The sequence below is a fragment of the Salminus brasiliensis genome, chromosome 17 (genome assembly GCF_030463535.1).
Source record: "Salminus brasiliensis chromosome 17, fSalBra1.hap2, whole genome shotgun sequence".
Taxonomy (NCBI): Eukaryota; Metazoa; Chordata; class Actinopteri; order Characiformes; family Bryconidae; genus Salminus; species Salminus brasiliensis.
In genome coordinates, this window is record NC_132894.1 from 28992982 (window position 1) to 29016050 (window position 23069).

General features: G+C 38.8%; 2 protein-coding genes and 1 long non-coding RNA gene across 3 annotated transcripts; all 3 read right to left on the reverse strand.

The window, feature by feature from the left end:
• Window positions 1-2437: 2437 nt before the first annotated feature.
• adgrg3 (adhesion G protein-coupled receptor G3) lies at window positions 2438-14927 on the reverse strand. The gene is made up of 13 exons (XM_072659951.1): window positions 14641-14927; window positions 13944-14106; window positions 13370-13457; window positions 12275-12374; window positions 10950-11081; window positions 9352-9465; window positions 9196-9247; window positions 8924-9015; window positions 7589-7704; window positions 5098-5363; window positions 4512-4611; window positions 3938-4230; window positions 2438-2966 (listed from the first exon to the last, which is right to left on the reverse strand). The coding sequence occupies exons 1-13, from the start codon at window positions 14656-14658 to the stop codon at window positions 2866-2868; spliced, it is 1635 nt and encodes a 544-aa protein (XP_072516052.1). The 5' UTR covers window positions 14659-14927; the 3' UTR covers window positions 2438-2865.
• A 107-nt stretch (window positions 14928-15034) lies between these two features.
• LOC140538556 (adhesion G protein-coupled receptor G3) lies at window positions 15035-20770 on the reverse strand. Its single transcript, XM_072661151.1, has 6 exons — window positions 20749-20770; window positions 20671-20698; window positions 19325-19590; window positions 19117-19222; window positions 17275-17555; window positions 15035-15290 (listed from the first exon to the last, which is right to left on the reverse strand). The coding sequence occupies exons 1-6, from the start codon at window positions 20768-20770 to the stop codon at window positions 15139-15141; spliced, it is 855 nt and encodes a 284-aa protein (XP_072517252.1). The 3' UTR covers window positions 15035-15138.
• Window positions 20769-22105, reverse strand: LOC140537737 (uncharacterized). Its single transcript, XR_011977681.1, has 4 exons — window positions 21975-22105; window positions 21835-21874; window positions 20907-21004; window positions 20769-20786 (listed from the first exon to the last, which is right to left on the reverse strand). It is a non-coding gene; the product is annotated as an uncharacterized lncRNA (long non-coding RNA).
• Window positions 22106-23069: the final 964 nt, after the last annotated feature.

A 23069-nucleotide genomic window follows, 5' to 3' on the forward strand; every position in this document is an offset into this window, starting at 1 on the left:
TTTTATGTTCCTTTTAATGGAAAAACTCCATTCAAATGCTGTGTAGTTCAGGATTAGGATTAACCCATGTCTGTGAAACTGGCCCATAGAGTTTAAGACTAGTGTGCTGCTATCGTAAGGTCAAGAAAATAGTTAAGAACTTATATTTAAGATTGCTAAGATACAAAAACATCTAAGAAGAATTTCTTTCTTAGGACACTTTTGTGAATCCGGCCCCAGGACTGGAAACTGGATTCAAAGTCCAGATTTGAAAACTTGGGAGCTAGACGGTTCTCAACCCTATTAAAAATATGTGAACTGTGCTTAAAAGTCGGGTCAACACATTTAATTTAACTCTACCAACCAATTCTGCCAAGAGATATGCAGAATATGATATGCAGAATGCAGATATCAGATATGCAGAATTCTGACAGAAGCTTGATAGTCATTTTGCTAACCATGAGGATATCCGTTGGCTTCTGAGGCTGAGAATGAGATGGTGTAAATTCAGACATACAATGAAAGGGCTGAAGCTTGCAGTTAGAAGAGATGACAACGATATGGCATTAGTGATATACTGATGTACAGACACTGTTAAGTCCTGACTTTATGGATCCGCCCCAAACCACACACTCCTGTACTTTACATGTGACGCTAAGGATTACACAAATGGTGCGTTTTTATTTTTTTTGTAGTTTGAGGTGTTCACAGTTTCCTGTTGCATGCTGCCTGTGAGCAGCAGTGGAGAGGCTTCAGCACACAGATGTTTAGAAACAGAAGAAAAAAAAGAGGAAATGCGTAACCAGATGAATGGTAGATGTCATTCTTATCTCAATATGTACAGTTTGTGCCCCTGGTCAAATGACGTGCAAAGAAGTTGTACTCTACTCTACAGAGACAGACTTTGTACAGAGAGCACATTCTGAAGTATAGGTACGTTTGGTAGATTCATTTAACATTGGGCAAAAGACAGGAAAACACTAAATGTGAATGGGAAATTAATAGAAAGTGTAATAGAGACTATTTACAGAACAAAAGCCACGTAAAATTGTATTTCCTGTAGAGGATTACTTAGAAAACCAACAAAACCACCAGCACCCAAATATTAACATACTAACCCATTTTCTACTAACAGATGAAGAATTCGATGAAGCATTGCTATGCCAACCTATGTCCCTGCAAGTTCTCCAGCTCTTGGAGAACTGCTGTTTTTTTCACCATTTTTTATAATAACTTGTCCAGAGTCAAGTGAGTTGCTCCAGAGAACTTGTAGAATAACTGGTTAAAACCGTTAAATCCAGCTCTGGTAGCTCATTCCTTTTTTGTGGGTTAACTGTCTATTGTAACCAAACTTAAAAACCAAACAGTCTGTGTCCTTTTCCTGTGGCCTCGTTTCCGGTGGTACTGCGTTCTATTTTGTATATGTCACAAGTGAATTTCTTATGAAGCAAGCAGGGTCTCTATAGCAACATCCATTGTGATAGAAAGCTAGCGTCACATTCGGCGGGAATTCTCAATACAAAGTACGGCAAGTGCGGACTGGTGTATTTGGTAGAACTGAATTGGCCTGCGAGTGCAAACTCCTGAGGACGGGAGGACGCTGTACAGTAATTTTGCAATTGGAAAAGCAGCATAGTTCGTAAAGCATTCTGGGATATTTGTCATGTCCAGATGCATTCTCGAAAACACAGGCGGAACAAGAACACATCCAGCCATGGCTAAATGGAGCAGTACTTTGGCTGTAACTCATGATGTTTCACAAGTCCACAGGAACACAAGGACATCTTGGGTTCCTGTGTGTACATCGATCTTTGACAGAGGATGGAAAACTGACTACTGACTCTACTTTAGACTATACCACCATCGTTGTAATTTTAATATCTTGCTCTTAATGGGAGGATAAGTAAAGGCTGCTAGGCTACGCACAAGTTTCTTTAACCTCGCCCAACATACTTTGCTGTTAAGACTGTGAAATGTAAACAACTCCTGCATGCAGACTTTATAGCCTAGTTTGGGAAATGTTTACAGATATAGACATACAGTATATGCTGTAAAAATATATTGCACATGACGCTCTAATACATGCAAAGCCAGTCACCAAATATATGACCGCTAGATAACCCACGCGATTGTAGCCTTCCCCTAACACTAGCAATGCTCATGGCGCTCTAATACATGCAAAGCCAGCCACCGCCTCTTTTCGACCTGACATGCTCAGAGAAAAAGCGACAGGTCCTTCTCAGCTCCCCAGCACCAAACTACAAACTCCTGTGCTGGCCAACATCGCTGAAGAGAGGAGAGAGGAGAAAGCGTTATCTAAACACCCAGAGAGGGCAAAGCCATTTGTGCTCTCTCAGACTCATGGCAAAGCGGCATGGCTCGGGATTTGAACTCACGACCCCCAGGTGTGTGTGGAAGTTTGAACGCAAACATATTACTTTGTGTCTACAAGAAATAATGATGTATCACAACCAGTCTGTTTATTTAATGGAACAAAATATTAATTCCTTAGTCTGATTCTGCCATTATTGTAGGTCATTATGGGAATACTGATTGGGATGCAGACCTCAAGATGATCAAGCTGTGGTATAAACCATAGAAACAGTGTCCTCTATTTAACATTTTGTGTACACTTATAGTCCAGTGGCTATATGGATGTGATGTAATGACAATGAGCACTTCAGTAAGCATCACAGAAGATCTAAGGTCCAAAGTCCCTGAGACTGGAGTCCACAGGTTTGGTATCCAGGGATTCAGATACAGGGCAATACAGCAAGCATCCAGGGATCAAAGCAAATTAAGTTGTATAGTACTGATCTGTTATGTCTCGTCTAGTATGCAGCCCTCTCAGTCCAAAACGATGTGCATTGTAGTTCAGTTCTAATATCATGAGCCGAGGTTGCTCATGGAGAGGTCCTTTGTTGATTGCTGGTCCTCACGATTGGATTTCAAGGTTATGGTTAAAAACCACAGGAACATCAAGACACCTGGAGTATGCAACACATAGGACAATTTATTTTAAATTTCTTCCCATGTATGCTTTTAACTACAGCCAACATTAAAACTAACGGTGCTACATGGTTCTTTGAGCAATGACGTGGACTTGATTCCATAGAGAGCTATGTTTGTAAGAGAGATTCATTTGGTAAAGAACTTTTACATCAGCAAAGACCTTTAATCTTTAGACCTTTAAGAGATTCTTCACTCTCTCATTCTCATGCTCTGTGGAACCAAAAGTAATTCTTCCATGGCCAAAGTTATTCAAATCTGAATCTGGACCTTGAATCAAGTTTCCAGTCCTGGATTTCATTCTCGCTGAAAGTTAAGTGAACAGTTAATGTAACTGATTGGCCACATAGTGTCACACCTGCTATGGATTACAAAGTGCAGGATCTGAACCCAGATTTGAAGACCGCTGTTCTATGGCATTGCTCAAAGAAACATTTTTAGCACCTTAATTAAATTATTAATTAATTCATTTAGATTTTTATGAATATTGTTTGTCAAATATTTCCTTTTTTCCCCCTATTTGGTGCTGCCAATTAACCCACCCGTTTGTAGCCCCCCCTAGCACTGGGAGGGATCCCAACACTAAGAGGGTAAGGGCTTAACACAGGTCTCCCCCGATACATTTGACGCCAGCCACTGCCTCTTTTTAAGAGGTTTTCTTTTTTCTTTTTTGACCGCAGAGTCATTCACCAAGAAACCTTAGTGGGAAGCATATTCGAGATCATCCAACAACCAATGTGTCTATGGCCAAGGTGTGATGATAAGTTTTCATCTCTTGTTGTTATATTGATATACGTTAGCATTCCGGACCCAGAGCTAAACTACAGAAATACATTCCAGAAGCCCAACATGTCTTAGCGGAAGGTGAACATTGTGTGAATGAGATCTTCCACCAACCTTTTGCTGTAAAATTAAGCTTAGGCTATTGCCTCTATGAACCAACACTTACCTTGAAAGCCATTGAGTATGGTGAAGAGGTAAATTCCTGGTAGACTGATAGACTGTGGTCCATGTGTGCTGAATGCGAGCCCCCAAGGAAGCCCTAAAACGCAGCTAAGTCCCAGGACAGTGACCCAGTCCTTCCATATCCTCCTCACTCTATCTCCAGCCTGGACGCTCCGTACTCTCAGCTGCCGCATCTTCACCAGCATCACTGCCAGGATAGCTATGTTGAAGAGCAGCACCAACCCCAGATAACCATTCACTGTTATGTATCTCACGGTTTTAGTAGTGACCCAGCAGCTGCAGGTTGGAGAAGAAAAGCAGATGTGGTCATTGTGGACATAACACAAACAGAGATGAGAGCAGTTCCAATGTGTGTCCAATCTTATCCAACCAAGCAGGGGCACATCTGATTTGGCTTGTTTAACTCGTTGTTCTAAAAGCCTATAAGCAGTTGAGAAGGTAGGCTTCTGCTTGTTTGGAGTGAAAACCCTGAAGCAACACTAGCTTTTAGTGGATAAGATTGGATAACTTTGGATCAGGGACAAAGGCATGTTTTGGAACTGTTGGATGGGGCTTACAGGTCCATGGCTACTGTGGTATTGCTGGCACCTTCCATTAGGGTGAACCTTCCATGTGCACCAGCTATTCCGCAGATTGTTACTATAAGTGTAGGAACACCTGCAGCAAAGCAAAAACGAATGAAATTTCGTGACCCTATTCTTCATGAAACAAAATAAAGGAAAATTATGGTTAATATGGTCCATCAAAGTCGTATACTAAGATAGGCTGGTTTTTACCATGAAAGCAGGAACACAAACCTGTATATGCTTGACAGAGAGGTTTGGACTTTTATTAACCCAAATAAAATACCTATTTGTGATAATATGTAATATAATGTAATTCCTTTGCGTTTAAACTTTCGCACCCTATGTATATTCTTGCATGGTTACTCCTGCAACAGATTTCATTGTCCACTGATGGTTTGGGATTTGAGAGAGAATTTGCAGGCTTGGTGATGAATTTTCGTGCCTTATGTATCTTTTTTGTCATCTTTCTCAGTCTAAATCATTTTAGTTAATATTTACCATATGAGTGTCTCTGGCATTAGCCATTCTAGCAGCTAGCAACACACAAAATATAAGATATTACCCTTTGTCAACTCACCCCAGCCCACCAAGCTCAGTTTGAGTAGGTATCTCCTGATGTAGATGTTAAAGACCCGCACTAGCAGCAGGTACAAGTGGAAGCCTTCAATAGCTGTCCAGGTGAAAGTGACCTGCAGGGCCCAGTGCAGCATAATTCCCAGGGACTTGCAGACTGCATCATTTTCTGGAGACCAAAAGGTACTAGTCAGGAAGAAGAGGTGCAGTAGAAACAGCGAGCCTGTAAGCTGTAAATGGATGACGACAGAGTGTTCTGTCTTTAAAGTCCTGGAGAGAGAGAGAGAGAGAGAGAGAGAGAGAGAGAGACGTGTGATATTGTTGGTTTCTTCTTGAGTTTAGTTTGTTGGAGTTTCCCCTTGTTTTTAGTTTCTTTCACTTTCCTCTTTGTCTGCCGCTGGTCTTTTCTCACACCTAGTCTTATCTCTGAAACAGCTTCTTGTAGTCTACCATTTCTGTCATGAGTGCCAGCACTATCCTTGCCAGGGCCCTAAGCAAAACCTGACTTTGGCCCTCTTACCTAAAGGCACATTAACAGTGCCTATAAACAATATACACTCTCTTGGATGTTCTCCTTTGTCCTTCTTTTATTGCTTTTCTAAACGGAGCCATGGTCAATATGACAAAAGAAATCTTCAAAGTAATGCCCATGCAATAAAAATAAATAATGCTAAATAAGTGACTGCATAAATATTCACCCCCTCTACAGTGACTAACCTAATTTAACAACAGAGGTCCAGGCAATTGGCGCTAGTAAAGGTAAAGGTAAAGGTGCATGTATTTGTCACTTTACTATGTACAGCAAAATGTGTCCTCCGCATTTGTTCCATCTGTAGTAGTGAACACGAACACACACACACACACACACACACACACACACTAGCGAACTAGTAACTAATCGGTACCTACATGCAAAGCAGTGTAAACTGGCTGAGTTGTTCTTAAGTCATAACAGTGGGGAAAGAATGGTGGTTCCAAAGAGTTTAGGAGGTTCATCTATTAGCTCGCTTTATTACTTTTAAGTGTGATTAGGATGTTGGATTACTTTGCTCCTCAAACAAATCTAATATTAATGGAAATTGATTTTTTTGTGTTACATTCCGACCTGAAGACATTCTCTGATAAATATGCTATACCAGAGACAAGCAGAAAGGGGCAAACCCTTTATCACAGCCCTGAAGGATATTCGTATCTAATAAATATCTCTCAAACACAGTTCAGATGTGTGGAACCACTACCCATGATTAAGTTCGTCTAAAGGGTTTATTTTTGGGGTGTGGTTGAGTTGCTGTTGGATGTAGTGTTGGAATGGAAAAAATGAGCATCCTCAGTGTTTTCCCAGGCTCCTCATGGAAAACGGAAAGTACTTTTTTAATTGTGATTATACTTGTACAGAACTATGAAACTGTTCTTCACATGTTCCAGCTTGGAAACAACTGGAGCAGCCCAGCTAAATGTTGGTTAGTAGAATGTAAGGTAAGGTAAGGTGCATGTATTTGTCACTGTACAGCGAAATGTGTCCTTCGCATTTAACCCATCTGTGGTAGTGAACACACACACACACACACACACTAGTGAACTAGTGGCAGTGAGTACACACACACCCAGAGCGGTGGGCAGCCAACTCCAGCGCCTGGGGAGCAGAGAGGGTAAAGGGCCTTGCTCAAGGGCCCAACAGTGGCAGCTTGCCAAGCCCGGGACAACCCTGTTATCGATAGCCCGGCACTCTAACCGCTGAACCACCACCGCCCCAGTTGTAAACATTGCAACTTTTAGTTCTTAGAAGGTTTAATCTGTCAGGTTTTCTAGACATTGCTAGAAAATGTAACCTTTTTATGATAACGTTTATTTATTGTTTTTATGTTTAAAGTTTTTTTTTCTGATTTTACCTATTTTTGTCTGGATTTTACCCAATTTGGATCGCCCAACCCATACATCTTCTCCCCCATCACATGCTTCTTACACATGTGCATGCCAGCCACCACCTCTTTTTCCAAACTGCTGTCAATGCAGAAGTAAACCCTTTGACCCTGTATGATGGGCATATCTAATAAATTACTATAAAACATAGGTTGTAATTTGTGCTATGGGGAGGCCTATGGAGATTGCATATATCTAGGAAGGAACTGCACTGTCTACCTCCGCTGACAGGATAAATGTTGAGATTGATCTTGATTTGGCTGATAAACATCTAACACAACCCACAAACCCCAAATATAACATATCATTTTCTTTTCTTAATTTGACATATCCTTGGTTTGGTGGAGGTATATTGGAACCACTGCAGTGGATTCATTTTAAACTAGTGAAACATTGAGATCACCACCGGGTTTCCTCATGTTCTATATTCAAAAGCCAGTTTAGAAAAGACAACCAATACACTGAGCTTGTGAAGATCTCCTGCCACATACATACATACAGCTAAATTAGAAGGTCAGCTGGTTACGCATGGGTTTTATCTCACTATCAAGAATGTACTGAAGCAGCCCTCTTACCTCTTGCACAGAAACAGGATGATGATGACAGCTGTGCAAACGACGGAAAAAGATGATCCAAAGTATGAGATGTACACAAGACGCTGAACCTCAACAGGGTCTGGCACATCAGGGCTCTGTGAGGGATCGACACGGTGAATGAGAGTCATATCAGAACTCAGAATAACATAGAGAGGATTCAGCTTAGGGCAAGACACTACAGGAGATGATGGTCATGTTTAAAAAAGTTAAGAAATAAAATATTAATATTTTATATAAAAAACTAAAAAGAACTATTTGAAGCACCTTCATTTTTTAAAACAGTGTATTCTGTCACTGACTGTAGTCTGGTATTGTTCGCACTACACTGTGTCTGCTAATTTTTATAAATTAATATACTGCAATAAAAACAAAAGTATTACGGCATGTGCAAAAGTAATGGCACATTAAATATGTATTAAATATCTTTTTTCCAATATGAATAATTAACAAAATTAACACAATTTTACTCGACATCCAGATTTTATATATTAAGAAATTCCTTCCCTTACGTTTGGAATAGGATGACAAGAACTTTCCTTCAAAATTTTTGGTTGTGAATGTAGGTAATAGCAGATTTTTGAGAAAGAAATGGGCGAGACTGTCATCCCCTCGGTATCGCGCCCTCCCCTGGGATGATTCCGAGCCGCCGCCCACAGACCCAAATATGGACTTCTGCCTCGTTCGGTTCATGTGTTTGGTTCTTTTCATGTTTCGGTTCATGATTCAGGTTCATTTGTGTTCATGTTTGATTTAGAGTGTCTCATTTCATGTTGATCCTGTTCATGTGTTTCACCTGGGATCTAGAGGTACTTAAGGAGCCTCGACGCTTAGTTTGAGGCCGAGAATTGCATGTTTGGAGTCTTGAGGTTCCTGTTATCGCTCACGGTGTGATAAGGCCATCCTTACTCAACACTTTTTCTGCTGTGTTTTGACTTTTGGTTGAACTTTATGAGAAGATTATAACCTTGCTATGTTGCCTCTTGCTGATTTGCCATCATGGTTCTAGATCCTCATCCAAAAAGTAACAGGAAACATGGAAAACATGACATGGCAAATGTGATCCAGTCCTTCATATTTCTCTTGGTTGCCAGTGGTTTTGGCCTTGCAGCCTTCCTATAGCTACCATCTCTTTCTAAAGGTGGAATTATTCACGCTGACCTTATCTGGTGCTGAAGAGGCCTGCAGTCCCTTAAATTCTTGTCTGGGTTTGTTTATTAATTATTTTCATTAATGGAACCAAACTCAACATTTTGTCTGTAGTGTCTTGCCATAACAAGTGTTCTTTGGGAAAACCAGATCAAACAGTCCACTTACTATTAGCACTGCAAAAAAACTGAGGTGATTGCATTTACAGGTTATGTTCGTATAGTTTTGGCTGGTTTCACAGCCCTCTGTGCTCCAGTTTCCTAAAAAGCAAGAAAACACACACAAAATGAAACAAGCCCACCAGCCCACTTATCCTGCAGTCTTTTGCACATCAACAGTAAACATCATTCAGTCTCATAGGACTGTCACTTTTTACAGTAGGCCTACATTCTTATTTTCAGGGGAACTGAAGATTATTTTATTAGTGTTTGCTTCCGGACCTTTGTCACTATTGTTTGGCAGCTTCCAGTAGACACATTTTCTATTGCCAGTCTGAAACATAGGCATGATATAGGAAATAAATGCAAATGAGAAATTAAGTCTGCAATACATTTTATTACATTGTATTATTATTATTACAGTATATTTTTTCTTACCTGATTCACATTCATGAACTCCACCCTAACAGGATCAGAAAGGTTGTGGACATCTTGTTCCCCAAGCCATACTCCTATAACCTGCTTATGTGTAGATTCTTGAGCTGAAGGTACCTGGGCCACAACACATGTACAGAACATCTGTATAACTCACTGCTGCTGTAGATGTACTGCATAAGATACACTACAATATCCGAGGTTAAGCAATGTATAATATACTGTATAATAAAGATCTCATTTTTGCATAGATGCAAAGGTCCCATTGAACACATGACAATAATGAACGGCTGAATTTGTTCTTTTAAGGTGAACTAGTTCTGAGCATGAAGGTAAAATCCTGGGACAATTAAGAATTACGGCTGTAGATCAGTCCAAAACCTAGAATCTGGGGATAGATTTGCAAAAACGTTCCTATAAACAAACCTGAAAATAGAAATTAAGGCCTCATTCACCAAACGTTTTTGAGAAGAAATTTCTTCTTAACCCCCCCTCATGCAGTTTTTATTTGGGATTTGTTAACAAAGCAAATGAGATCCATTAAACACCTTGAATCTGATGTAGACTTTTTAGGACTTTTCTCAAGAACAAATTGAAGAAATCTCTTAAGAAGATAGTGGTAAATGAGGCCCAGTGATCCTAAATGCAAGTCTACTTAAGAAAATTGTAATTATTAATTTATTTTCTTAATTCTTAAGAGTTTTTTTAGACTGGGATAGCATGCAGCCATTTGTAACTTATTCTTATTTTATTATTATGCCTTCTATTCTGCATTTTACAGCTTATAAATAACACATTGTCTTATATTTCTTTATTTAGTTTCATTAATGAGGGGGGGGGGGGAAATAGAGGGGAAACAGAATCAAACAGAACTTCTAAAAATAAAGAAGTTCTGTTTGGAAGGAAGGACTTTTATGTTAAAGGAAGGACTTTTATGTTGAAAGGTACTTTTGGGTTGATGCCCCTTATCACCATTTTGACTAATCTTTGGTTAATGTGTATCACCTGTGGGCTGGTGTATTTAAGTGGGGCTAGTGCCAGCTGCTGTTAGCTAAGGTCTTCCTTATGACAGTGTGGTGACAGACAGCCTGTAATTCTAACGTGACCTTCACCCTCCAACTTTAATTTAATTTGGCATTCATTCTAGAAAAAAAAAAATCTAATAAAATCAATTGTTAAGATGACCCATGGTTCTTAATAAAAAAAAATAAAGAAAAAAAATTTAACAGCATTTTTTTTATTTATCCCCAGACTTCAGGTTGGCATGGGCAGCAAGGTAGAATGCAATGTTTCCACATCTAGTGAAATGTATGAAGGCCATAGTAAGTGAGTATTAGTTTTGCAGACATGATAAGTATTAAATTGAATATCCTTTTATGTATTTAGATTCATTTATATATAATTATTTATATATTTATATATTTATATATATGTAATGATTGGTTGGTGCTCTGGCAAACTCATTGTAACCAACATTTATAAGCAATTTGTCCTTTAAATCTGACTGCATTCTCTAGCGTAAGATCAACCCGTCAAGAAACTGCTGCGGCCCTCCGGCATTACAGTCCAACATCACCTGACAAATAAAATCAGACACTGACCGTGAAAAGACTGTGGTTGAGTACAGATACAGTTAAGGGTGCTTCATCCTTCTCCAGCTGTCCCCCCATGCTTCTCTGGACAGCTTCTGGTGGAATATAGATTACATGTCCATGTTCTGTTTCCAATCTGCCCTGGAAAAACAACGCAGTAGATGTTCAGTGTACATGTGCATCTTGATGCTCTTTGCAATTCTGCTTTTCACTATTGTGTGCCCACTTGGGGTCTTTAAATCATAGAGAATTAAAAATCTACCATTTGTAAGCCTTTACCATTGATGTGCCATTTAGCAAGAGGTTATTTATTGCAAATATCGCACATAGCGAGCTGTGAAAGCAACTGAATGTCTCTTTGCTGTAAAACTAATTGTGGCTGTAAATTAATTGCTGCCTTAGATGGTCAGATGTACATACACTCTTTTACACAAATTGGGGTTTCCATGATTTTCTGAACTGTTCTGGTTTTGTGAGTTATTGTTTATATGTTTTTTTTTTTTGGGGGGGTCAAAGGTATACATATATGATCAAAAATATACTTAGACCCACTTAGCTTATTAATTAAGTGGTGTTGAAAGTTCCAAAATGTCTTAACTTGCAAAGCTCAAACTTCCTGCTAATGATCATGACGGACATACAGTTGGTAGCTTTTCTGTCACCATAGAAAGCATTTGTTTGACAGCACTCGTTGGATTGACCGACACTGTCGGTCAGTACAATAGGGGAAGCAGTGCAGAAGTCAGGAATGTCTCCATTTCTATGTTTAGCCATTTCTAAGCAACAGCAGATGCCAAGATCATCAGTTTAAACAACTGTACATAAGAACAAGTTATTCAGAGGTGTAGCCACTTCCCTAAGGTCTGGAAGATGATCCAAACTGTCACCCTCAGCTGAGAGGAAATGGTTCAAAAAGTCATGAACAACCCAGGAACCACCAAGGCACAGACCTTCCATGATTCCACACTGATGTGCACTAATAGACATTGAATGGTAGGATATGTATGTGGAGATATTAATTTCAGTACCAAACAAATCAAAATCACATAATGACAGTACATCCAAAATAGGTGTTTCATTACCAAACCCATGATTATAAGAAGTGTGTATTCAGCATATCAGAAACTGTTAGATCATTCCACAATGTACAAATATTGTTATTGAGGCAAAGGGGACCTACGAATATTGCAATAAAGGCATGCTTAACTATGAATTAAAAAACCTTTAGCTAGATAATATGTACTAATGTCTTGTAAATGTATTTGTGCAGCAGCAGTTAAGTGTTGTGATTTGCAGCGGGAGTAGCTCTGTGAATGTCATAACAGTGGTCTTACCTCCCTCTTGGATGTCACAGTCGCAAAGTACAAGTCTGGGGTTTTGAACCGGACCCTTGATGGTGGTCTTGTACAGTTTCTCATCATTTTTTCAACACACCTGTACAAAGAATTAAGCCAGTCATGTGTGTGTATGTGTATACACACACACACACACACACACACACACATATATATATATATATATATATATATATATATATATATATATATATATATATATACACACGTATATGTTCTTATGCAACATCAACCTCAAACTGCCTTGCAAGAAACAGGAGCCTCTTGTGGGATATGAACTGTGTTAAAAATTCCATTGACTACACTCAGATTACCCCTAAACCGCACAGCGTAGAAGTCTTCCTCATCGTCTGTCTGCTGGTGTGGGCTTCTGTCATGTATAATTCTCAGGCAGCGTGCACCCAGCGCTCCAGAATTTACATCTGTGGCTTGTTTCACCGCTCAATATCAGACTGCATATAAGCCACACTCCCACAGACTTTCACACATGTGTCTGACTTACTGCCTCTCTCTTGCCTCATAGCTGTAGTGATTGTATATCTTGTCTCAGCACTGCTCAGTACCAGCATTAGTTGTTTCTTATTAGCCTTTAGAATAACTTAGTCTAGCCTAACCTAGCCTTTCTTATCATTGTTAAAGACTTTACTTCTTTGTTTTCTTGCTTTCTCTGCCTTTTTTTTTTTTGTTTTTTGTTTTTTTGAGGTATTCAGTTTATTTGTTATTGTGCTGGTAATAAACCTGTCCTCTGTACTAATAAACTCCCCCAGTCTGGTGATTCATCTTCTGGTGTTCAGACCTGGGGCTGTATTCACAAAAGCTTTGCTACAAAACCGTCTCGAGATGTTTTGAAAATTCTTCTTTTTTTTCTTTTTTTTTTCTTCTACAGGAATCTGGGGGTTAGAATCACTGATGAACTACAAATAACTGATTCTGTTCAGAATTATTGATTCAATTTCATCAAAGACATATGCTGATACAAATGGACATTTACACATATTTAATACACATATGTTTAATGCACATTTCATTGGTGTGTAAGACTAAATATTAAAATCTTTAAACCCCAAAACTCACCTAGGGACTTTCAGGGGATGGTTTTTCTGACAGTCATAGAGAACTCCTGAACAAAAACTGGAAACATTGTGGAACGTCGCGGAATCACCTGTATATGTAAATGTGACATCAGGGAAGACCAGTTTCTCCTTAATTTTACAAATATGTTCTAACAGCATGTATAAGAATGCATAATGGTAGGGACAAAGACCGTTCCGAGTTTCATTTGCTTCAATAATCCAACTCGTCAATGGCCTAGTGAACATTTATTATGTTAATATCCTGAAACTTAACACAGCTTTTAAATGTGTAACATGATGGGAAAATGACTGGTGACTCTTTCATTTTAATTAAAGTTACACATTTACTTCACTAATACACTATTATTTACAGAATTTAATCACCCCTAAATATCCCATTACCTATTTAATAACTTCGTATGACAACATAGTGCTCCACAAAACACTTCATGAACCTTAAATCTTTAGTTTTTAGCTTAAACAACTGTTTAAATCTGAAGAATCATATCAGATCTTTTTATGAAGCCAAAACCTACTTTCAGTAAAGCTGAAATAACAGATATTTTGTGTCCTACCTTCCTCGGCTGTTGCCTTGGAGGAAAAAGAAAATACAAAAACGATAAGATAACATGCTGCCCTCATTTCTCGAAAATTACAGTTCCTCGCTGTCTGTCTGCTGCCACCTTCAACTCTTGGTTCCTCATAGTGAGCTCTGACTCTTGTCGCATTTGTGGTTATCTGCTGAATCAGAAAGCAAGTGGTTGTCACACAGCAACATCAGGTTACACATATGATCAATCGCAAGATGTGACCAACACACCAAAACGTTCACAGTGTACCATTTTATTAACAAAATGGGACAGATTCAAATATTCAGTTGTACAGAAGATCTTGACACTCTTGAGAACTATACTTGAGGTAATTACAGAAAGGAAGAAGCAGTGAGGGTGAAAGAAATCTTCTTGGTTGTAAACTTAAAAAAATGGACTTTACTCATAATACAGAAAGTTATAGTCATAAAATATTAAATCACAGTTGAGTGGTTTAGGCTGCATAAATTAAACAATCCGCTGTTCATAGGGATCAGCAGCTGGGCATATGCATGAGTCCAAACAGCAGGTCAGTGAGGTTTAATGTACATTCAAATAAAAATCAAAAACAACAAACTAATTCTTAAGCAGCCGAAAACATAGTGGCACATTATACATACATCTTAAACAACATGGGATTTCTCAACAGTGTGAATTAACCCCCAAAAAAGTGAGTTATCACCTGTGATAACAGACGCATTGTGTAATTTGTTAAGAATCATTTCTCATCCATGGCTCGTTGTCACAAGTGCAGAAATCAACATCGCATATGCATTCATGAGCAGAAAAAGAGACATTTACTATTTACTATATGAGGATTAGAACTGAATGATAACTTATTTATTTAAGTTTTGCCATGTTCTGGTCATTGCTGGACATCAAAACAGATAGCCAAAAACTGGAAGTGCTGTGTCAAATCTGTCTAGACAGAATCACATAAATATACTAAACACTACAGCAAACTAAAACCATACAACCTGAAAACTCCAAACTCTGTAAAGGTTAAACATGTTGTAAGGTCAGCAATGAGGAACTAAATGGAGAAATGCAGACTGTACAGCTGATTATGAAAGTGGTGATGGCTCGTTTGAGTTGTGAGAACTCTCTGTCTTGTTATCCACTGCTTTGTGAAGTAAAGTTGGAAAGGCTTCTCTTTGGCAACTGCTGCCTGTAACGTCTGTTATGAAGGATTGGAAATGTCAGAGAGGGTGGTTTCCCTTGTTTTGGCTGCGGTTCCACTGTGGGAACTGTGATCAGATGGAGTGAAGTTCTGCGTTGCCAGCCGCCTGTTCTTCCTCACTGTCCCGTAAACCCACAGGAACATAAATAATCCTAGTCGTGAACAGAATAAAGTGTGATGTTATTCACCCACACAGTGCTCAGTTCCCCATTCACAGCGAAACAAAGAAGTCTCAAGACAGCTTCTGTGCTTCACACCATTCTACGTAACTGCTGTTTGTAAAACATTACTTCTCGTTATTGTCCAACAGACTGGTTCCTTACATTGCTCTTTTTTCAAAGACTAGGCACACATATGTACAACTAGTACAAAACAATAGATGTCTTAAAAAACACTGTCTAATGTGGTTTAGTGAGTCAAACAGGAAACAATACTGAGGTGTGAGAACTCAACAGTGTTCAGCAAAGAGGTTTCTGTCCACCATGTTCTGAAAAAACACACCAGTCATCACTATATGTTTCCATCCACACCACTGCTGACGTCCATCACAGACACTTCTTAGCTTTATAGCCTAAGTTATTTTATGAGGTTCTCTTTCTGCTGGTCTCTGCTTCATTATAATCACGCTCACTGTGTCCTGTCCACAATTTTACATGGATGTGAATCAAGCCAATTTACAGTCAAAGTGTGCACAATTATTAGGCAAGTAAGTATTTTGACACATTATCATTCTCAGGCATATTTTCTAAATCCAAGCTGAATACACTTGAATGCTTAATGGTTTTAAAAACAGCAGGTGATGTGTGTCTGTGTAATGAGGGAGGGTGAGACCTAAGGAGGTCAACACCTTTATCAAGGTGTGCACAATTATTAGGTAGCTTTTATCCTTTATGGGCCAAAAAAAGAGACTTAAATGACTCTGAAAAGTCGTGTTGAGAAAAAAAGACGCAACTTAACTGCCAAGGATTTGAGAAGAATCAAGCGTGAAACGTCCAGGAACCCATTATCGTCCAGTTCTGTCATATTCCAGAACTGCAACCTACCTGGAGTACCAAGAAGTACAAGATGTTCAGTGCTCAGAGACATGGCCAAGGTAAGAAAGGCTGAAACCTGACCACCACTGAACAAGACACATAAGCCGAAGCATCTAGACTGGTTCTATGGACTGATGAAATGAGAGTGACTCTTGACGGACCAGATGGATGGTCTTGTGGCTGGTTTGGAAAGGGCAACGAGCTCCATTTCAAGTCAGGCACCAGCAAGGTGCAGGTGGGGTACTGGTATGGGCTGGTATTATTAAAGATGAGCTGGCTGGACCTTTTCGGGTCGAAGAAGGGCTCAAAATCAACTCCCAAGTCTACTGCCAGTTTTTAGAATACACTTTCTTTAAGGCAATGCTCCATCACATGCATCCAAGTACTCTTCTGCATGGCTAGCCAGTAAAGGCATTAAAGATGGAAAAACATGACCCCCTTCCTCACCTGACCTGAACCCAATTGAGAACTTCTTAATTCTTAAACGGAACATTTACAGTGAAGAAAAAAACCTCTCTGAAGGGAGGCTGGGAGGCTGTGGCACAAAACGTTGATTGTCAACAGATCAAGAAACTGACAGACTTCATGTATGCTTATCCTTGTTATTGAAAGAAAGGGGGGCTATATCGCTGATTTTATTTATATGTCAGAGATGTTTATTGGAAAGTTTCGAGTTGTTTGTTTATGATTCTCACTTGAACAGATAAAATAAAGAAGTAAGATGGGAAAATGTTTTTCATTTAGCTGTGTAATAATTCTGCACAACATAGATATTCTCATAAGAAAGCCAAAACCTCACTTTTACTTTTCTAAACATTCATGTCATCAACATTTTCGATTAACTGAGAGCACTGTAGTTGGTGATTAATAAACAATAACCCTCAAAAATAAGACTTGACTAATAATTGTGCACACAGTGTATTTATAAATGTTTTTATGCAGCTTCAGATTCAGTCTCTTGTTTTGCAACTACATCAGGCCTGCAACCTTCAGAAAAACACAAGAAAGATGTTCTAGGCCCCCTGGTGGCTTAATGAGCATCTGTTTGCACTAGTAAGAAGTACCAGTAAGTACTAGTAAGAAACAACCCAAATCAGAGTACCTTGTAGGGTGTTGCAGATGCAGAAGAGGTAGAGTATGATGTAATTTGTGAATCCAGAGGTGAGGAAGGCCAAGCCCCATGTAATTCCCAGGAGGCAAGACAGGCCCAGCACAGTGCCTATATCTTTGCAAGAAGGCAGTATACTCGTTTTGGGGCCCAAGTGCCGTAGTTTACAGATCTGACAGGTCACTGTCGAAAGAATGGCTATGTTTACCAGGAACGTGAAGGTGAAGTAGGTGAGGTTCACTCCATAGAAAAAGTTGTCATCAATGATCCAGCAGCTGCATAATATAAAAGTAGATATTTAATCAGTTGGACAATGTGTAATATGCATAACACCACTATTACCACTACCACCAAAAAATAAACTCATGAAACTGGCCTGGACAAAAATGGTACCCATAACTTAATATTTTGTTGCACAACCTTTTGAGGCAATCACGGCAACGATTCCTGTAACTGTCAATGAGACTTTCGCACCGCTCAGCAGGAATTTTGGCCCACTCCTCATGAGCAAACTGCTCCAGTTGTCTCAGGTTTGTAGGGTGCCTTTTCCAGACGGCATGTTTCAGCTCCTTCCAAAGATGCTCAATAGGATTTAGGTCAGGGCTCATAGAAGGCCACTTCAGAATAGTCCAATGTTTTTCTCTTACCCATTCTTGGGTGTTTTTAGCTGTGTGTTTTGGGTCAGTATCCTATTGCAAGTCCCATGACCTGCGACTGAGAACAAGCTTTCTGACACTGGGCAGCACATTTCTCTCTAGAATCCCTTGATAGTCTTGAGATTTCATTGTACCCTGCACAGATTCAAGACACCCTGTGCCAGATGCAGCAAAGCAGCCCCAGAACATAACAGAGCCTCCTTCATGTTTCACAGTAGGGACAGTGTTCTTTTCTTGATATGCTTAATTTTTCTGTCTGTGAACATAGAGCTGATGTGCCTTGGCAAAAAGTTCTATTTTTGTCTCATCTGTCCGTAGGGCATTCTCCCAGAAGCTTTGGGGCTTGTCAACATGTAGTTTGGCAAATTTTAGTCTGGCTTTTTTATGATTTGTTTTCAACAATGTGTTGTCTTGGTCGTCTCCCATGAAGTCCACTTTGGCTCAAACAATGACGAATGGTGCAATCTGACACTGATGTTCCTTGAGCTTGAAGTTCACCTTTAATCTCTTTAGTTAAGTTTTTCTAGGCTCTTTTGTTGCCATTCGCATTATCCGTCTCTTTGATTTGTCATCAATTTTCCTCCTGCGGCCACGTCCAAGGAGGTTGGCTACAGTCCCATGGATCTTAAATTTCTGAATAACATGTGCAACTGTAGTCACAGGAACATCAAGTTGCTTGGAAATGGTCTTATAACCTTTACCTTTAACATGCTTGCTTAATTTGCTTCCTCTGGTCCATGTTGAGTATGGTACACACTATGTCACCAAACAGCACAGTGACTACCTGTAGCCCTATATATAGGCCCACTCACTGATTACAAGATTTTTTGTCCATGCCTGTTTAATGAGTTTACTTTTTTTAATAATTCTTTTGAAGCATGGTTCAAAATCAATGTCGGATTAATTATTTTTATTTATTATTACTTTTGTCAGATTCAAATTATTTTTGTGACCATTGTGGGTTTTTCTTTCATTAACCGAGGGTAACCAACAATTTTGTCCACGTGTGTATACATAAACATCTTGGAATTTTGGTTTTTATATTTGGTATTTTTTATAATAAAATATTTAATAATAACTGCACACCACACAGTTATGACGTGATGTATTCTGTCAGACAATCACAAACAGTCATTTGCAGCATAAAAACTAAAAGCCTCATTTTAGGGTATTCACTCACATGCCTGCCACTTCATTGGTGTCTGTCATATTCTTGGTTTTGATGCCATAGAAAGGTTTAATGTTATACACGCTTAGAGATAATCCAACGATAACAGCAGGAACTCCTGAAGGAAAGATGTCAGAATAAACAACAAAAAGTTACTTTTTTGGGTACCCATCATGCAACTGCTTTACTGTAATACCACCCAAATATCCCTATTCCTCACCCCAGCTGAACAGGGACAGCTTGATCATGTAGTGTCGGATGTAGGTGTTAAACACCCTCACTAGAAGAAGGTACAAGTGCAGTGCTTCAATGACCATCCAGGAGAAGCAGCATAGCAGGCTGTAATGTATTGTTGCTGCCACAAACACACAGGCGCCGATAGGCCAGGTGACAGCCAACTCATTAAACAGAAAGCTGACGTTGAGAAGGAATAGGGCGGCACTCAGAGACACATGGATACTGTTGGAGAGGTCTGTACTTAGGGTCCTTTTTGAAAACAAACACAAAAAGAATATAAGCCCCTATTCTTTGCAGTGGTGGTGATGGAAACCAGCAGTTGTGACGTCTTCAATGCAAATTTAGTGATTTTACTGGCTATCTTCCTGTCCTGCATGTATCTCTTTATTCCAAAATTATTTTACAAACTACAGTTTAGATCAAAGACCAAATAAAATTCCCTTTTCTCCCCCCAATTAAGTACTGCCAATTAACCCACACGTTCATAGCTCCCCCTAGCACTAGCAATGCTTCTGACACTAGGAGGGTAAGGACTTAACACATCTTTTCCGATACATGTAGCGCCTCTTATCCAACTTAATGCAACATTGTCGGGCAGCTGACACACTCAAAGAGTAATGCGGGGAGAGAGTGCCATCTACCCACCTGGAGAGAGCACAGCCAATTGTGCTCTCTCTGACTAGCTGCTGATGGCAAAGCGGTAAGGCTCAGGATTCAAACTTGCAATCCCCAGGTCGTAGTGGCAGGGAATGAGACCACTGAGCAACTCAGAGCACTTAGGCCACATATTTGTAAACATTTTGTTTAATAACTTTCTGTGAAGGAGCTTTTAGAGGTATCAAATGCTTCAGACGTCTGGTTTCCATCATCACTGCTGTAAACTGTTATCTCTAGAATTTCACATTCCTCCCCAAACCACTCTGAATGAATTTGTTTACATATTAACTGTTTAATTATGCAGATTTACCAAAACTAATGATAAATAATTATGCATATTCTAATCATTTAAAGGATTACACCTTAACCAGGTTTTCTTTCATATATTCCAATTAATATGAAAAAAAAGTGTTTAGTAACACAGTGGTTCTTACAGACAGCCATGGAAAAAATGTTCTGCATATATTTGTGTTTTCCCTACTCTAACACACCTGACCCAGTGCATGTTATTAGTTTGTAGTTATTAAGAAAAACACACAAAAACATACTATTGGGTTCCTAAGACTAAAATGATAGAAACATTAAGTACAAATCAAATAATAGAGTAAAGAGGTTATTGTACTTGATTTAGTAGATACTGGCAGTACCACTGAACAAGAACTGTGTACTCACTTCTTGAACACGTAGATGGCAATGGAGGCTGCAGAGAATAGCGCTGAAAGACTGCACCCAACGTAAGTCAAATATGACAATATCTTCCAGTGCTGAGCATCGATTTCCAAGTCAACCTAATATGACAGAGAGAGAGAGAGAAAGAGAGAGAGAGAAGCAAAAAGAACCTTTAAATGACAACTTTATGGCAGATGACAATGAAATAATAATGAAATTATGACAAATACAGGGCCTACCAGTAGAATAGCAAAGGGAGTCATGTGATTATAAGAGCATTTCAAATAACTGCTTTGATTATATTTGAAGCGTGGTTTTTGTTCTTTCCACATGTATTCTGTTTGAGACATAACATTTAAGAAAGAGCTGTTATTAGATCTACCAGGTACAGGTATGTGTATATTCTCAACACACTATTAAAAATAAAGGTGCTTAAGGTTCCTTAAAGATTCTGTCATAGGTTCCATAAAGAACCATAGGTCTCATTCATCAATATATTGTTTTAAGCTGCAGAATTGTTTGTTTTTTACAAAACATTCTCAAAATGACTGAATCTTAAGTAACTTAAGTAACTTAAGTCACTTAAGATCCCAAAACTAAAAATACAGTACAATAAAACATTAACACTAAAAATCATGCACTGAAAAATCTGGATCATGTAAACAGCATACGCCAGTTTCTTAAGATGGGACTAAGGTCTAGAAATCTGATTAAGGAATCAGATAAAGAGAGCTGGATTTTAGCTCAGTGATCCGATTTCTTATTCTTATTTCTTATTCATCCTGAGAAAAGAAAAAATACAGTAATATCCTGTATATCTGAACTATAGTGATGTATATAATGAATTTCAGTGTCTGTATGGGAAAGGTACAGCACTAATCTGGAGATCAGTAATTAGAAATTTCTGTGCTGATGCTCACATCAGTTTGTTACAACCTTACACCAGTAATTTGTTGTTTATTCATGCTGTAGTAGTAATTTACAAAAATTAGATTTTCAACGATGCCCTAAAAAAATTAAAATGAAGTTCTTTAAAAGGTTCTTCCCCCTCACACATCTCTTTTATTAAACTGTGTTTCCAATGCCTTAGCATGGTGGGGGTCTCATGACTAGTCCTATAATAAAACAGCCTTTACTACAACTTTTACTTGAGAAAGTCGTACATACCTTTGTCGTCATAGTGCTGACAAGACAGACCAAAGTTTCCCTAGGAAAATCAACATAAGGACTGAAAGAGCATTCAGAGAGTAAGCAACTCTTGCATCTTGGACAGGAATGTAAGAGACATGCCATTCTGGATAACTTACATATACTGGTACTCTGTCACTGAGAGTGAAGTTGATACTAAGCAGTTTGGTCAAGTCCTTAATGTCACGTCCAACAACTTCAATGCGAATGACTGGAGACAAAATGGTTACATTCTGGTCGATCTGTAAATATTTTCAGAGGAAATAAAAGTAAATCCGCAGTCAGTTTTGTTCTTGATCAAACTGTGATAACAGTGTACTTCTCTACATTCTGCAAGTTTTAAGCCTGGTTTCATTTTTTTAACAAACTGAAAAGTAAATATACATTGAAATGAGATTTAAGATTACTTTAAGAAGTTCATAGACTTAACTTCAAAATCAGTTCATTATTTTCCCAAAAACAATAATATCAAAAAAATGCAATTGGTTTATTAGCCTTTCTTTAATGTAACAGAAACAGACATGGCATAAAAGGGGCTATGAGGTCTTTACTTACCATAAACTGCCAGTCAGAGAGGTAGGATACAATACCCACTTTGCTCTGCACCTCTGAAACATTTAGAAAAGGGTCCACAGGGATCCATGTATCCACAGACAGCTCAAGACCTATGATCTTTTAGAAATAGAGGAGGTAGATATTTATTTGTCTTCCCTTTTTTGCATCACAGTGCAGCAGAACAGAGACAGAACAGATGAGCTTTTGTTAAGGTACTATTGTACTAGTATTCTGTCACTGTCACACAAAAAATGTAGAAAATCCAGAATCTAAAAACCTAATATAAAAAAGAAAAGGAAAACATTTTGATGGAAGTCTATGTTATTTTAATGCATTATTATTCTTATTATTAATATGATCAAATAATAAAAAAAAACCCAAATGTAATGAAAAAAACAGCTGCCAGATTCCCATTTGTTCAGAAAGTTAAAAACGTAAAAAATGGATTTACAGGGTTTTTGTGTGACAGCGATGCCTTGTTTTCACTCCCAAGCTTTATATGTGAGCTGAGCATTACCTGTGGAGCTGCAACATGTACCAGACCACTATAATTAAAGATGTTGTCCATCCTGACCACAGTCATGGTGATGCTCCCAAGGTCATAGTCTTTGCTTGTCCCTTTAAAAGGTATGCTGATGATTTCATGTATGAGCTGCCTC